This window comes from Solanum dulcamara, chromosome 2 (assembly GCF_947179165.1).
Source record: "Solanum dulcamara chromosome 2, daSolDulc1.2, whole genome shotgun sequence".
Lineage (NCBI taxonomy): Eukaryota > Viridiplantae > Streptophyta > Magnoliopsida > Solanales > Solanaceae > Solanum > Solanum dulcamara.
The window spans coordinates 67215348-67231545 of NC_077238.1; the positions used below are offsets into that span (position 1 = coordinate 67215348).

Genomic DNA, 16198 nt, shown 5'->3' on the forward strand with positions numbered 1-16198 from the left:
TCTCTCCTAATTCAGATTTTGTCCAAGTGTGTCCTCGACTAAAATTTTCAAGTTACTATTCAGAAATTTTCTGGTCAAATTATTTTTCTCCATTGATCTATCCATAACGATAGGAACAAGTCGTTACAACCATATGAAGTGCGAGCATATTAACTAGTATTTAATAGTTGAGATATATTTTTTTAGATAGAAGGGAGGCAAATTTGAACCTTATCTATTAGGCTAAGGGCATTGTTGACTCAATATGTGGGAGGAGGGGAAAATTTGAACTAATTCACATAGGTTAAAGATATTTTTGACCCAATAAGTGGAAGGAAGAATTAATTTTATCCAATAGGTAAAAGAAAAATATTTTTGAACTGTTTCTAATACGTTGAGTGCGTTTTTGACCTTTTTCCATTTAATTAGTTATGCCTAATGAAAGTTATTTCAAATTGGTATGTTAATAGGTATGGTACAACAACCACGATTCATGAAATTTTTTTATAGAATGTTTGATTAAGTGGTTGGGAGGCCAATTTTTTTTTTTTTTTTTTTTTTTTGCTTTTTCCACCTTATTAAGAAAAAATAACAATAGAAAATATACTTTATTAAAGGAAAAAATGGTCAAAAATACCCCCAATTTTTGCTTATTAGTTTACTTTGCCCCTATAATCAAAATTAAATTAATCCTACCCCTACCATTTGTTAAGTGTGCATGCATACCCCTAATTTGACATAATCCCCCAAATTCAACCAAAATCAATCCATTAAATTTTAAATGACCCAATTCCCATTTAACGACTCGTTTCCATTTTAAGTGACCCCTCTTTAAAGAAATAACCCATTTAACGCATTCTTCATCTCCACCCATTCTCAAACGAAACTAAATTAGGGCTAAAGAACTTCCAATCGAATTTCTTCTTGACCCACTTAAAGGTATGATATTTAAATAAGCTTCTTTAATTATTTGTTAGTTGTTGATTTACTAGTTAGGATTTGTGGGTTTGCTTTTATAAAACTTTTTGATTATGAATTTGTTTTTTCCCCTCGCCTCCCATATCTCTTCTAATGTCTCAAAATAGTTATTCATCTCAAAGAAAATGCGATTGTGGTTTGGTTGCCAAAATTCTGACTTCGAGTATTATATCTAATCGGTGAAGTAGATTCTACAGATGTCCTCATCCGGATGTAAGTTATTTTCTTGAACTGACATTTTAGTATTATTCACTCTTTTTTTGTTCTTAATTATTGTTATTATTTTATTTTTGACTGCTGTGACATTTTTCTTCATGTGGATATTCGAAATGGGAAGATCAAGCTTTTCCCGAGATAGCTTACCTACGTAGTTTAGAGTTGTCATTGAAAGATGTCAAGATTGAAATGGTTAATTTGAAGCTTGAAATGGAGAACTTGAAGATTGCAATGGAAAATTTGAAGATTGAAAGTTAGAATTTGAAGATTGAAGAAGGTCATTTGTCGGAAAAATTGCTACATTGGAGGCAACTAATGATTTGAAAGTGGAAAAAGTTAGAACATTTGAAGAAAAGTATTGTAAGATGAAATATAAATTTATGATTTCATAATTTTTTTTGTTGGATTTGTAGTTGCATTGATGAGAAAGTGAAGACAAAATTTGGTTTTGTTATGAATGTAAGTTGTTAAGTAGATGAAGAATTGTTATTTTAATTTAGTTTTGTAATGAATGTACTAGTCACTTATGTATTGATGTGAAACTATTTTAGTGTTTATGAAGTAATGTTTAGTAGTTGAAGTTTTTTTACCTGAATGTACTAATAGTTCATGTATTTGATATGAAATAATGTTTAGTTGTTGAAGTAGAGTGAGACATTTTGGCCATGATATTTGCAAAAAAGGCAGCACAAATAAGGCATATTGTTCCCAATATTGAAGTATTGGGTAGTTGAACAAAATGCTGCAAGACCAAATATTAAAAAAAATTGATTATGAACACTACATATATATTTACTAAGAGATTGATTCTAACTTAAAGTTTGTTCAGTACATATCCAAGCATTCGTATCACTGTTGTGATCTTTAAAAACAAAAAGCTTTAACAGTACAATTCAAGCATTCCCTTCACTGTTGTGACCTTACAAAATAAAAAGCTTTAACACATAAACAAGTTTGTTCATAACATTACAATCCCAAAAACACTCAACAAAATATGATCTTCGCGTTCCCTTCACTCTTGTGTCTATGCCTTGCCATTATCCCTTTTTATTTTATGTTTTTCCACTCTTAATTGCTCCAACATTTTTCCATTAATAGATGCATTTCCCTTCCATGTCATTCATTTTGGTGTATACAAGTCAGTTGGTTTAGTCAAACCATTACCATCACTAAGAAAGTTAATTTGTCTTGACCCAGTAGGTTGCACTTGTTTTTGTCTTTATAGGATTTTAGACTTAAACTCTGAAACACCACTTGGCTACCAGGGTATGTCTTCAAGATCAGAATAATTAAATGATAATTACTTGGAAATGACTCAAACATAGAGTGTACAAATGACTGCTCAAGAGATTGACATTGACTTGATGCACAATTTTGACAACGCTATGAAGCTGTCAAGCGGAAGTCTGTCACACCACGAGAGGGTACCCTAGGTGTGGTTGGCACTCAAAAATCATCTCTGCCCTCCAAGAGAACCACTTGGTCTCATCAATTATTCGTTCATCAGCAAAAGACTTAGGTGAAAATAAGAATACTTATGTGGGCTCGCTATCATCAACATCAAATGATAGAAATAATCCTTAGAAGAAGTAGTTTTAAAGGAGAACTACTCCAATTACATCATAAAACTCTATCTATGAAGCCTCTAACACTATCAGATGGTGCAAATGACATGTCCATCTCTACCTCAAAAGAAACATAATACTCAATAATAATAAAAGGATAAAGAGTTCCTCTGAATACAAGAAGGACTCACCAAATAGCTGGAAAGTAATAATCTTCAGTGATGTACCTGTTGAGGATCTCTAACACTTGTATCTGCATTATAAAATGATACAGGTCGAATGACGTCAGTACATGAAATGTACGAGTATGTAAAATGGCAGGAAAGTAAGGACAAATATCAAGAAACTCCTCTCAAGAAGACTGAGCTCAGAACTCAGCATCATCTCAACATCAATATGTAATACAAGTTTAAAAATAATAATAATAAGCAATGCTTACTTAGTTGGGAGTTTCTCTAACCGACAATCATCATTTATCAGATAGTGATGATACAACAAAGTGATGTCGTTGCCACATCCATCCAATACCTTGTCAGGGTAAATGACATCACCATCTTGTATCCAATCATCAAAGTCCTCTTTTTGGGACTTAAGATGTATAACTTTCATCCTATGTTGGCTACGTAGTTCTGAGGTTTAAGTCAATTAAACTCTTACCCAACTCGGTGCTCAATACTACTCCCTAAATATGTACTCATATTAACATCATCATCTAGTCTTATTGGAATTTTATTTAAAATAATAAATTTATTTCATTACCTCTTCATCAATTATTACACTTCAAAACATCATTTACATCTCATCAAAATATCTTCCTCAAAACATCATTTAATTAAATTCATTTAAACTCAATTCTATTGCTCTTTCAAAACTCAATAAAATGCATATATAGTATTAATTCAAATCACTCTTTTTGTCAATGAATATTAAAAGCCAATATTTTACTCAAAATACGCATAAAAATATTCATGAACATTAAATCAACTAGGGTTCATGGAAAGGTAGCCACGAACAATAATTTTAATAATATGAGAGATAATAATAATAATAATCTCAATGCATAAATATATCTAACTCAATAGAAGAAGAATTAATTCATTTAGAATTCAAGATTAGAGTAAAACTCAACTATAGTTCAATTACGATGAATTTAAATATTGGGCGCATTGACAAACTCAATTCAATGCTATGAATAGCCTTACATACCTAGAATCCAAAGCTTTAATCCGAATTGAAGAACTCAATGAACACTTTTGAACCCCTAGAGTGTTTTGGTGTACTTCCTGGAGTATAAGAATTACCAGAATAATATTTTCACACTACTAAAAACTAAAACTCTATTTGAGGATGATTAAAAAAGTGTATAGAGAGAAAAGTTGCTTGAGAAAGCTTAATAAATAAAATGAAGAAATAAGATAGGTATTTATAAGTGTGGAGGAGGGATCTAACAATAAATAAAAATAATTACAAAGGATAATCTTGAAAATTCAATGGAGGATTGTGATGTCATGTGTGATGTTAAATGGAGGACTATTGATGTCATGAATGATGTCAAATGGATCTAGATCTTTCCATGGTTGTTGAGATGAACCTTCTTTTAATGGAATACCCTTTTTTGGAGCTGCATTTGAACAAGATAAATTCCTAATTAGGATTTGGTGTCATTTGAATTGTACCTCTACAAGTCTAATTTCATTTCATTCAACACTCAACCAATTTGGAATAACCTACCATGAGATATGAGTTTTCTTCTTTAATCACTCTATTTCGTCACAGCACCATGTCTTGCAAACATTAATTTATTTGACTTACTTTTCCTCCGATTCTTTAGATATGTCACAAAAGTTGTAGGTAATGACGTTGGGGTTATCTAATTATTTGAATCACCTAATTTGGACTATCATATGAAAACATATTTCCATAATATAAAAGCAATATCATTTTCATCGGAAATTAAAACACCACATACAATGTTTTAGGGGGTGTTATAATATCTCCCCTTTGGGATCATTCATTCTCTAATGAAGATGAAACTAGAGGACATAAATAACGAATATCATCAAGACATCTGTTCCTCAAAAACTCTGATAGTCAAATGCTCAAACAACATATACTCAAGTAGTCAATGACACAAACTCAAGAATACACATCGACTCAAAGGTAGAAGTAAGGAATATTATCTTGAACATCATCCTTGGAAGGCACAAATAGATGAGGATATTTAGCCTTTATATCTTCTTCAGCTTCCCATGTAGATTCTTCAATAAATTGATTTTGTCATAGGACTTTGACAGATTCCACTTCCTTAGTTCTTAATTTGCGAACTTAACGATCAAGAATTTAGACTGTAATCTCTTCATAACTCAAACTCTCTTTCTCCCCAATGCTCTCAATCGGGAAAACAAGTGAAGGACTCCCAAATACTTCTTAAGAATACAGATATGAAACACGGGATGAATAGCTACTAATTCTGGGGGCAACTCTAATTCATAGGCTACGTTACCAACCCTCTTCACAATCTGATAGGGACTAATGTAGCATGGACTAAGCTTTCCTTTCTTTCTAAATCTTATCACACCTTTCATGGGTGAAACTTTCAAATATACCCAATCATACACTTCAAACTCCAAATCTCTCATGCTAACATCAATGTAGGATTTCTAACGACTCTCAGCAGTCCTCAACCTCTCTTAGATGATTTTTACTTCTCTATAGTTTGGTGAACCAAGTCTGATCTAATTGACTCAGCTTCACCAACTTCAAACCAACCAATTGGTGATCTATATCTCCTTTTATACAGAGCTTCATAATGAGCCATTTGAATACTCTAAAGCTATTATTGTATGCAAACTCAATATGAGATAAATGATCATCTCAATTACCTTTGAAGTTGATGAAATAGGCTCTCAACATTCCTCCAAAGTCTGTATTGCACGCTCTGCCTAGCCATCTGTCTACAGATAAAAAACAGTACTAATGTTCACTCTCGAACCCAAACCCTTCTGAAATGACTTCCAAAAATAAACAGTGAATTGAACTTCCATATCTAAGATGATAGACAAAAGAACTCCATGTAGTCTAACAATCTCTCTAATAAATAGTTTCGCATAATCCTCTGCGGTATCCGTAGTCTTAATCTGCAAGAAATAGGCCGATTTGGTGATCCTATCCAAAATTACCCAAATAGAGTCATTCTATTTGCGGGTACGTGATAAACTGGTAATGAAATCCATGTTGATCGTCTCTCACTTCCATTCTGGGATCTCTATATTTTGAGCCACTCCATAAGGCCTTTCGTGCCTAACTTTAACTTTTGGCAGTTCAGACACTTGGACACAAACTCTGCTATATCTCTCTTTATTCCACTCTACCAGTATACTTTTCTCAAGTCGTGATACATATTTATCGAATCGAATGGATGGAAGACCTGGAATTATGGGCTTTTGCCATAATTCTCTCTCGAATGCCATCAACACTTGGAACACATAATCTCTCTTGATATATCAACACTCCATCTTCCCCTTTGGCAAAATCCATTACCTTTTGCTTGTGAACCTCGTCTTTCAGTTGAAGGAGAATGGGGTCCTGATCTTGCTTTCCTTTCACCTATGCAACTAGAGATAATTCATCCCTATTTCGAACTATTGTACCACCCTTAGTAGAGTTAATAAGTTGAACTCCCAAATGCGCAAGTCTATGCATTTCCTTTTCCAACTCCTTTTTTTCCTCTTCCACATAGGTCATACTCCCCATGGATAACCTTTTAAAAGCATTGGCAACTATGTTTGCTTTACCTGGGTGGAAAATAATGTTCATGTCATAATCCCTGAGTAACTCTAGACATCTTCTCTGCCTCAAGTTCATCTCCTTCTGACTAAATACATACTGCAAGCTCTTTTGGTTTGTGAATACATCCACATATACACCATAAAAATAGTGATGCCAGATCTTAAAAACAAATACCACAGCTACCAACTCAAGGTCATAAGTGGGATAGTTCCTCTCACGAGTCATATATTTTCTAAAGGCATAGGCAATGACCTTATCTTTTTGCATCAATACACATACCAACCCAACTCTGGAAGCAAAACAATAGATAACAAAATCATTTGTTCCCTCGGATAGGGACAATATTAGAGTAGTAGTCAATCTAGCTTTCAACTCTTGAAAGCTTTTCTCACAAGCATCAGACCATTGAAACTTAGCCTTTTTTTGAGTTAGCTTAGTCAATGGTGAGAAAATGGATGAAAATCCCTCAACAAACCTCCTGTACTAACGAACCAAACTTAAGAAACTTCTTATGTCAGTTGGAGATGTAGGTCTGGGCTAGTTCTTAACTGCCTCAATCTTTTGAGTATCAACTCAAATTCCATCACAAGATATAATATGGCCTAGGAATAATACAGAAGTAAGACAAAACTCACACTTCAAAAACTTAGAATACAACTCCCTCTCCTTGAGAGTTTGAAGGACAATCCTAAGGTGGTTAGCATACTCACTCTTACTTTTAGAGTAGACCAAAATATCATTAATGAAGACAATCACAAACGTATCCAGGTTAGGCTTTAATACTTGGTTCATGAGGTCCATAAAAGTTGTAGGAGCAATTTTCAATCCAAAGGACATAACAAGAAACTCAAAATGACCATGTGGAACCCTGAAGTTGGTCGAATAAATTATCTATCCTAGGGAGAGCATACTTGTTCTTTATGGTGACTTGTTCAGTTGCTGGTAATCAATGCGCATTCTAAGGGACCTTTCTTTTTTTCGCATGAATAGGAAATAAGTGCCCCAAGATGAGATACTTGGCCTAATAAATCCCTTATCTAGGAGGTCTTTTAGTTGTTTTTTCAATTCTTTCAACTCAGCGGGAGCCATCCTATATGGAGAAATAGAGATAGGTTATGTTTCAGGAAGGACATCAATACCAAAGTCTATCCCTCTATCAAGAGGGATTCTGGGTAGATCCTTAGGAAAAACTTCAGGAAACTCACTCACAACAAGAACTAATTCAAGAGATGGAGCCTGTTTATTAATATTTTTGATTTGGACTATATGATATATGCATTCCTTAGAGATTAACTTTCTGGCCTTAAGGTAGGAAATAAATTTACCCTTAGGCACTACAACACTCCCCTTCCACTCTAAGATAGGCTTATTTGGAAATTGAAACTTGACAATTCAGGTTCAATAAACTGAGACATAACAAGCATAAAGCCAGTCCATGCCAATAATCACATCAAAATTAACCATGTCCAACTCAACTTAGTCATCCATGGTATCTCTTTGATAGATTGACATAATACAATATCTATAGACCCTCTAAGGTAAGATAGACTCACCAACAGAAGTAGACCCACTGAAAGGCTCAAGAAGACACTTAGGAAGGATCTCAAATTTACTAGCTAAAGAAGTAGTCACAAAAGATAATGTAGCACTCGGATCAAGTAATGCATACACATCAAAAGAAAGGATGCAGAGCATACTAATAACAACATCGGGTGCATTCTCTTGTTCTTGGCGACTAACCATAGCATACAAATGGTTTGTTCCCCCGCCTTCACCTGAAGCTGCACCTCTCTAATTACCTTTATTCTATGGTGCTGCAGAAGAAAACTGAGCTCTACTACCTCCATCTCTCTGTCTCTTTAAAGGAAACTCATTCTGGAAGTGACCTGTCTTTCCACATCTGTAGAAAGCATTGGTGCCTACCTGATACTCTCCTAAATGAAGCTTTCAACATATAGCACATAATGGCTTTCCTCTACAACCTTGAGCCACACTTAATTGGGATTGAGAACCCTGAGCTCGAAAGTTCTAGTGACTCAGTGACCTCTGATTAGGTGTAAAAGCACTTGTTGAGGAAGGTGCATAATTAGAAGACCTATTATAAAAGAAGGACTTGTTACCATTCCCTTGCTTCTGCTCGTTCTCATGCCCAACAGACTTAGCCTACTTGCTTAAGTGTTCCTCTCGATCCTATTTCTTGTCATCCTCAACATGCTGAGCATACACCATCAATCTAGAAAAAATCATGTCAAAAATCATTAGCATTGCCTTATATTTTTTCTTTACATGTTTGCCTAGGCTAGACACAAACTTCCTTATCTTGGACCTTATATAAGAAATCATTTCTGGGGCATATTTGGACAACTGAATAAATTACAAACTATACTCTTTTATAGTCATGCTCTCCTGCTTGAGAACAATTTTAAATCGTTACGTTTTTTTATTCACAAACTCCTCAATTTTTGCTTCCCGTAGCTCTTGGGGAAAGAAGTGGTCAAGGAAAGCACTTTCAAACTCATCCCAAACTGCAGGTCCAGCATCCTCACCGCAACTCTGCTCCTTTTGGTCATACCATACATATTCCATATCCTTGAGCTGGTAGGAAACCAACTCAACACCGTCAACCTGTAGTATGCATTGCTTTCAAGATCTTCTATATCTTATCAATGAAATTTTGAGAATACTCCTCAACCTTAGACCCTGTGAAGACTGATGGGTTCATCCTCAGAAAATCTCAAATCCTTGTAGTATAAGACAACTCTTGAGAGCTAGAGCTAGTTGTTGGTGAACTATGGTTTCCCATCTAGACAGCTACCATTTGACTAAGCATGGTAATATGTCCTCTAAATTCTACCTCTGAAGTAGGAGTGGTCTAAACAGTAGGTATTTAGGGTACCTTAAAAGACCTTGCAAGTCGGCCCCTAGTTCTCGGTGAAGGCATCTCTGACTGTGGAACCTCAATGTTGGCAGCTTTCCTCTGACTGGCTATACATTTAGGAGGCATGGTTTTCAACGTATAAATGCATGAATTAGAAAGGAAGTTTTATAGAGTTAAACTCTTTCGTACGAACTCAGATTATGAAAGAAGTGAAACCATTCGTAATGTCCTATAGCCTCCTTATTATAAGTGTGGTGCACGACACATCCATAAGTAAGAATCTACTAGACACGACTTCATATACACCCTAGGACTCTTGAACTATGTGCCCTAATACCAAGTTTGTCACGCCCCTAGAGGGTACCCTAGGCGTGGTAGGACTCAAAAATCATTTTTGGCCTCCAAGAGAACTACATGGTCTCATCACTAATTCGTTCATCAGCAAAAGACTTAAGTGAAAATAAGAATACTTACGTGGGCTCGCCATCATCAACATCAAATGATAGAAATAATCCTTAGAAGAAGTAGTTTTAAAGGAGAACTACTCCAATTACATCATAAAACTCTGTCTATGAAGCCTCTAACACTATCAGATAGTGCAAATGATATGTCCATCTCTACCTCAAAAGAAACATAATACTCAATAATAATAAAAGGATAAAGAGTTCCTCTGAATACAAGAAGGACTCACCAAATAGCTGGAAAGTAATAATCTTCAGTGATGTACCTGTTGAGGATCTCTAACACTTGTATCTGCATTATAAAATGATACAGGTCTAATGACGTCAGTACATGAAATGTACGAGTATGTAAAATGGCAAAAAGGTTAGTACAGATATTAAGAAACTCCTCTCAAGAAGACTCAGCTCAGAATTCAACATCATCTCAACATCAATATGTAATACAAGTTTAAAAATAATAATAATAAGCAATGATTACTCTGTTGGGAGTTTCTCTAACCGACAACCATCAATTATGAGCTAGCGATGATACAATGAAGCAATGTTGTTTCCATATCCATTCAATACCTTGTCAGGGTAAAGAACATCACCATCTTTGATCCAATCATCAAAGTCCTCTTTTGGGGATTTAAGAGGTATACCCTCCATCCTACACTGGCTAGGTAGTTCTAGGGTTTGATTCAATTTAACTCTTACCCAACTCGGTGCTCAATACTACTCCCTAAATATGTGCTCATATTAACATCATCATCTAGTCTTATTGGAATTTTATTTAAAACAATAAATTTATTTCATTGCCTCTTCATCAATAATTACACTTCAAAACATCATTTACATATCATCAAAATATCTTCCTCAAAACATCATTTAATCAAATTCATTTAAACTCAATTTTATTGCTCTTTCAAAACTCAATAAAATACATATATAGTATTAATTCAAATCACTCTTTTTGTCAATGAATATTAAAAGCCAATATTTTACTCAAAATACGCGTAAATATATTCATGAACATTAAATCAACTAGGGTTCATGAAAAGGTAGCCACGAACAATAATTTCAATAATATGAGAGATAAAAATAATAAAAAGCGCAATCCATAAATTTATCTAACTCAATGGAAGAAGAATTAATTCATTTAGAATTCAAGATTAGGGTAAAATTCAAGTATAACTCAATTATGATGAATTTAAATATTGAGCGCATGGAAGATCTCAATGCAATGCTATGAATAGCCTTATATACCTGAAATCCTAAGCTTTACTCCAAATTGAAGGACTCAATGAATACTCTTGAACCCATAGCCTTTTCTTCTCGTTGGAGTATTTTGGTGTACTACCTGGAGTATCAAAGTCACCGGAATAGTTTATCTATACTACTAAAAACTAAAACTATATTTGAGAATGAGTAAAAAAATTTATAGAGAGAAGAGTTGCTTGGGAAAGCTTGATGAATAAAATGAGGAAATAAGGTGAGTATTTATAGGTGTGGAGGAGATACCTAACAATAAATAAAAATAATTACAAATGATAATCTTGAAAATTGGCACGTTGACGGGAAAGGAGCATCTAGACTGAGAGTAGGTTCTTGGAACATTAGAATGTTAATGGGAAAGTCCATAAAGTTAGTTAAGATTCTTAAGAAAAGAAAGATTAATATAGCTTGTGTCCAAGAGACCAAATGGGTAAGTACTAAAGCTAAGGAGGTAGATGGGTATAAGCTTTGATTCTTTGGTAGATCGAAGTATAGGAATGTCATAGGCATTTTAGTAGACAGTGATTTAAGGGATCAGGTGGTGGAGGTTAGGAGAATCACTGATACGATGATGTTGATTAAGGTGGTTGTTGAATGGACCACTTTGAACATTATTAGTACTTATACTCCACAATCCGACTTAGCCGAGGAGGAGAAGAGGCGTTTTTGGGAGGATTTGGATGAGTTAGTGGGAAGCATATCGCCTATTGAGAAACTTTTTGTGGGAGGGGATTTCAATGGGTATATCAGGTCTATTTCGGAAGGGTATGATGATGTGCATGGAGGCTTTAGCTTCGGCTACATAAATAGAGAAGGAATTTCACTTTTGGAGTTTGCAAGAGCTTTTGAATTGGTGATAGCCAATTCGAGTTTTCCAAAAAAGAAGGACCATTTGGTAACCTTCCGTAGTTCAGTGGCTGAGACTCGGATAAACTTTTTACTCCTTAGGAAGGATGATAAAGGTCTGTGCAAAGATTGTAAGGTCATTCCAATAGATAACCTTACAACCCAACATAAGGTCTTGGTGATGGATTTAGGGATTAAGATAACAAGAAAGAAGAGGGTCGGGAATGATCAACCAAGGATCATATAAGGGAGTTTGACCATGGTTAGTACCCTAGATATGGGAGAGAAATTGAAGAACATGGGGGCCTGGGATAGTAGTGAGGATGTGACCAGTATATGGGATAGGACGACTAGTTGTATTAGGGTTGTAGCAAGGGAAGTATTGGGAGTCTCGACAGGTAGTCGTAGTCGACATCAAAGGGACTGGTGGTGGAATGGAGAAGTTCAAGGAAAGGTGTAAGAAAAGAAACTAACGTATGAAAAGTTTACAGAAAGCACGGATGAGGTGGAGAAGTAGACGAATAAGGAACTTTATAAGATAACGAGGAAAGAGGCTGTTTCGATGGCAAAAATGACAGCTTTTGAATGCCTTTATGCTGAACTAGAAGAGAAAAGTGGGGATAGGAAATTGATCAAGCTAGCCAGGGCATGGGAGAGAAGGGAACGCGATGTAGATCAAGTGAAGTGCATTAAGGACGAGCATGGAAAAGTATTGGTAGAAGAGACTCTCATTAAACAGAAATGGCAGTCATACTTCCATAAACTCCTGAATGACGTAGGGGACAGAGACTTTGTGTTGGGATATTTAGAGCATACATGGAGGTATCAGTATTTTGGGTATTTTGAGAGTAGTAAGGTCAAAGCGGTTAAGGGTGTTGTTCGTAGGATGCGCTGAGGAAGAACAACCAGACCTAATGAGATTTTTAGGGAATTTTGGAAGAGTGCGAGCTTGGTAGGTTTGGAGTGGCTGACTAGGTTATTTAATGTCATCTTTAAAATGACAATGATTCCCAAAGAATGGAGGTCGAGCATAATGATCCCTCGATACAAAAATAAATGAGATATCCAGAGTTGCAAAAACCTACTAAGCCATACTATGAAAATATGGGAAAGAGTGGTGGAGATGAAGGTGAGGAGAGGCGTGTCTATTTCAAACAATTAGTTCGAATTTATACCGGGACGCTCAACTACAGAAGCCATCCATCTTATGAGGAGACTGATGGAGCAGTATAGGAAGAGAAAAAGGGACTTGTATATGGTATTCATCGACCTAAAAAAGGCTTATAATAAAGTTCCAAGAGAGATACTATAGAGATGTTTGGATGCTAAATATATACCTGTGTCATACATTAGGGTGGTCAAGGACATGTATGAAGGAGCCAAAATTAGGGTAAGGACAGTAGGAGGGGACTCATAGCACTTTCCAGTTGTGATGGGATTGCTTCAAGGATCAGCTCTTAGTCCGTTTTTATTTGCCTTGGTGATGGATGGATTGACATGATAAATTTAAAGTGAGGTGCCATGGTGTATGTTTTTTGAGGATGACATAGTCCTGATCGATGAGAGTTGTAGCGGAGTTAATGCTAAGTTGGAGGATTGGAGACGTACCTTGGAGTCTAAAGGGTTTAAGCTAAGTAGGAACAAGACAAAGTACTTAGAGTACAAGTTCAGTGAGATACCTTAGGAGGTTGGCGTGGAAGTTAGGATTGGTGCCCAAGCCATCCAAAAGAGAAGTAGTTTCAAGTATCTTGGGTCTATCATGCAAGGCAGTTGGGAGATTAAAGAAGATGTCACACATCGTATTAGGGTAGGGTGGATGAAATGGAGGCTTGCTTCTAGAGTGCTATGTGACAAGAAGGTTCCACTACAACTTAAGGGCAAGTTGTACAAAGTGGTGATTAGACCGGCTATGTTGTATGGGGCAGAGTGTTGGCCAGTTAAGATCTCTCACGTTCAAAAGATGAAAGTTGCCGAGATGAGAATGTTGAGATGGATGTGTAGGCACACCAGGAGAGATAGAATTAGAAATGAGGCTATTCGAGACAAGGTGGGAGTGGCCTCGGTGGAAGACAAGATGCGAGAAATGCGATTGAGATGGTTTGGGCATGTGAAGAGGCAGATACCCCAGTGAGGAGGTGTGAGTGGTTGGCCATGGATAGTTACAGAAGAGGTAGGGGTAGGCCGAAGAAGTATTGGGGAGAGGTGATTAGAAAGGACATGGCGTAGTTACAGCTTACCGAGGACATAACCTTAGATAAGAGGGTGTGGAAGACTCACATTAGGGTAGAAGGCTAGTACATAATCTCATTATTTTTCCCTATTTGTAGGCGTATGAGCGTATTGCAATTTCTTATGCTCTTATTTCTGCTATTTCTATTATTATTTATTACTTTCCGTACTTCAATTATTTTATTTTATCTGTGCCGCTTTTGTTATTTATTTTCCTATATCGCTTTGAATTTCTTAACCTTATCTGACTCTTTTTATGCTTTTATGCTTTTATTGAGCCGAGGGTCTCTTGGAAACAGCCGTTCTACCTTGGTAGGAGTAAGGTCCGCATACACTCTACCCTCCCAGACCCCACATTGTGGAATTTCACTGAGTTGTTGTTGTTGTTATAATCTTGAAAATTCAATGGAGGGTTGTGATACATAGGTGGTATTAAATGGATGACAATTGATGTCATGGGTGATGCTATCTCTTCATCTTGTCTTTATAAAATTTTGAATTCTCATAAGCGTGGAGTCTGAATTCCTCCAGTGTCTCATAATGGTTGTACATAATTACGTTGGGTTTTTGAAAAATTTGAATCTCCTAATTTGGACTATTCTATGAAAGGTTATTTCCAAAATGCAGAATCAGTATTATTTTTGTCGAAAATTGAAATACCACATACAAGGTTTTAGGGGTGTTATAAATTCATCCATTGTTGCATCATTTGTTTGCTTCTTTCTCTTTTAGCATTGGTTGTTCATCCAATAATATAACAAAATTAAAAAATTATAAGACTTTGTACAAGTCACTTAAAATAACCGAAATATAATATTTTAAGCTTTGTTACCTTTTCCACTCTTAATTGCTCCAACCAATATTCTTTCGGCTCCAGATGCATTTCCCTTTCATGTAGTCTCTTTTCGTGCATACAAGTCACTTGGTTTAGTTAGACCTCTACTATTACCAAGGAAGTTTATTTATCTTGATCCAGTAGGTTGTGATTACTATCTTTGTAGGATTCTAGACTTTAACTCTGACTCTAAACCAAATGTTGACTTTCATGGTATGTCTTCCTCAACTTCAACACCAAAATCTTCAAAATCAGAATTATTTGGAGATGGATCCAACATGGACTGCTCAATAGACCGACTTGATTAACAATCTTGACTAGGCTATGGAGATGTCAAGGGGAAGTCCTCCACTGTTGTAGTATTTGAAGATCTGAGAGCACTAGGCTCAACATCTTTTTTATCAATTACTGTCCTATGCCTCTCCTTTATTTGTCTCTTTCCTTTTTTGTATTGCTTGTCCATCTGATAAAAGAACAAAGTGATCAACGTTAGCATCAGATTCTAAAATAAGCGAGTACTAATTTATCCAGCCTTCTTACCTTTTGCTTGTTACTCCTAAATTGTCGACATTGAAAGTGACTTCACTTCACCACTGATTTGGTTAAACTAAGAAAATAACAGAAATATATGAAAATTCTAATACTCAAGCATCACATACTAAAATAAGTGACTATTAAACAAAATAGATGAATATCTTTTGCTTCTTACTCTTAGTTTGTCCAGTCTTAAAAGTGCCTTCACCTTTTCCACTAATTTGGTTAAACTGAGAAAGTAATAGAAATATATGATAATTCGAATATTCAAGTATCATATTCTGACTCAAAATAGATGAATAGCTTTTACTACTTTCTCTTAATTTGTCTAGTCTTAGAAGTGCCTTAACCTTCACCACTAATTTGATTAAACTAAGAAAATAACAGAAATGAAAAATTATAAGACTCTAATATAGTATCTAAAATAAATTATTATTTAGCAAAGGAGGTGGTTACCTTTTGACAGCCTCTAACATTGCATCCAGGAACCCCACAAGTTGAACATACCATTTTTCTTCCTCTCCTTGGTGCAATCCACTCAGTTTGTCTCTTAAGTACTTCATCTTTATCTCTTTTTTGGTTCACTTTAGGTCTACTAGCTAAATTTTCCAAAGGTGGTGGTTCCATTTGTTGT

At 35.5% G+C, this 16198-nt stretch overlaps 1 protein-coding gene and 1 long non-coding RNA gene across 2 annotated transcripts; both read left to right on the forward strand.

Moving 5' to 3' along the window:
• Window positions 1-816: 816 nt before the first annotated feature.
• On the forward strand, window positions 817-1753 carry LOC129876466 (uncharacterized). Its single transcript, XR_008763380.1, has 3 exons — window positions 817-918; window positions 1065-1170; window positions 1295-1753. It is a non-coding gene; the product is annotated as an uncharacterized LOC129876466 (long non-coding RNA).
• A 9935-nt stretch (window positions 1754-11688) lies between these two features.
• On the forward strand, window positions 11689-12861 carry LOC129872429 (uncharacterized). The gene is made up of 2 exons (XM_055947423.1): window positions 11689-12082; window positions 12746-12861. The coding sequence occupies exons 1-2, from the start codon at window positions 11689-11691 to the stop codon at window positions 12859-12861; spliced, it is 510 nt and encodes a 169-aa protein (XP_055803398.1).
• Window positions 12862-16198: the final 3337 nt, after the last annotated feature.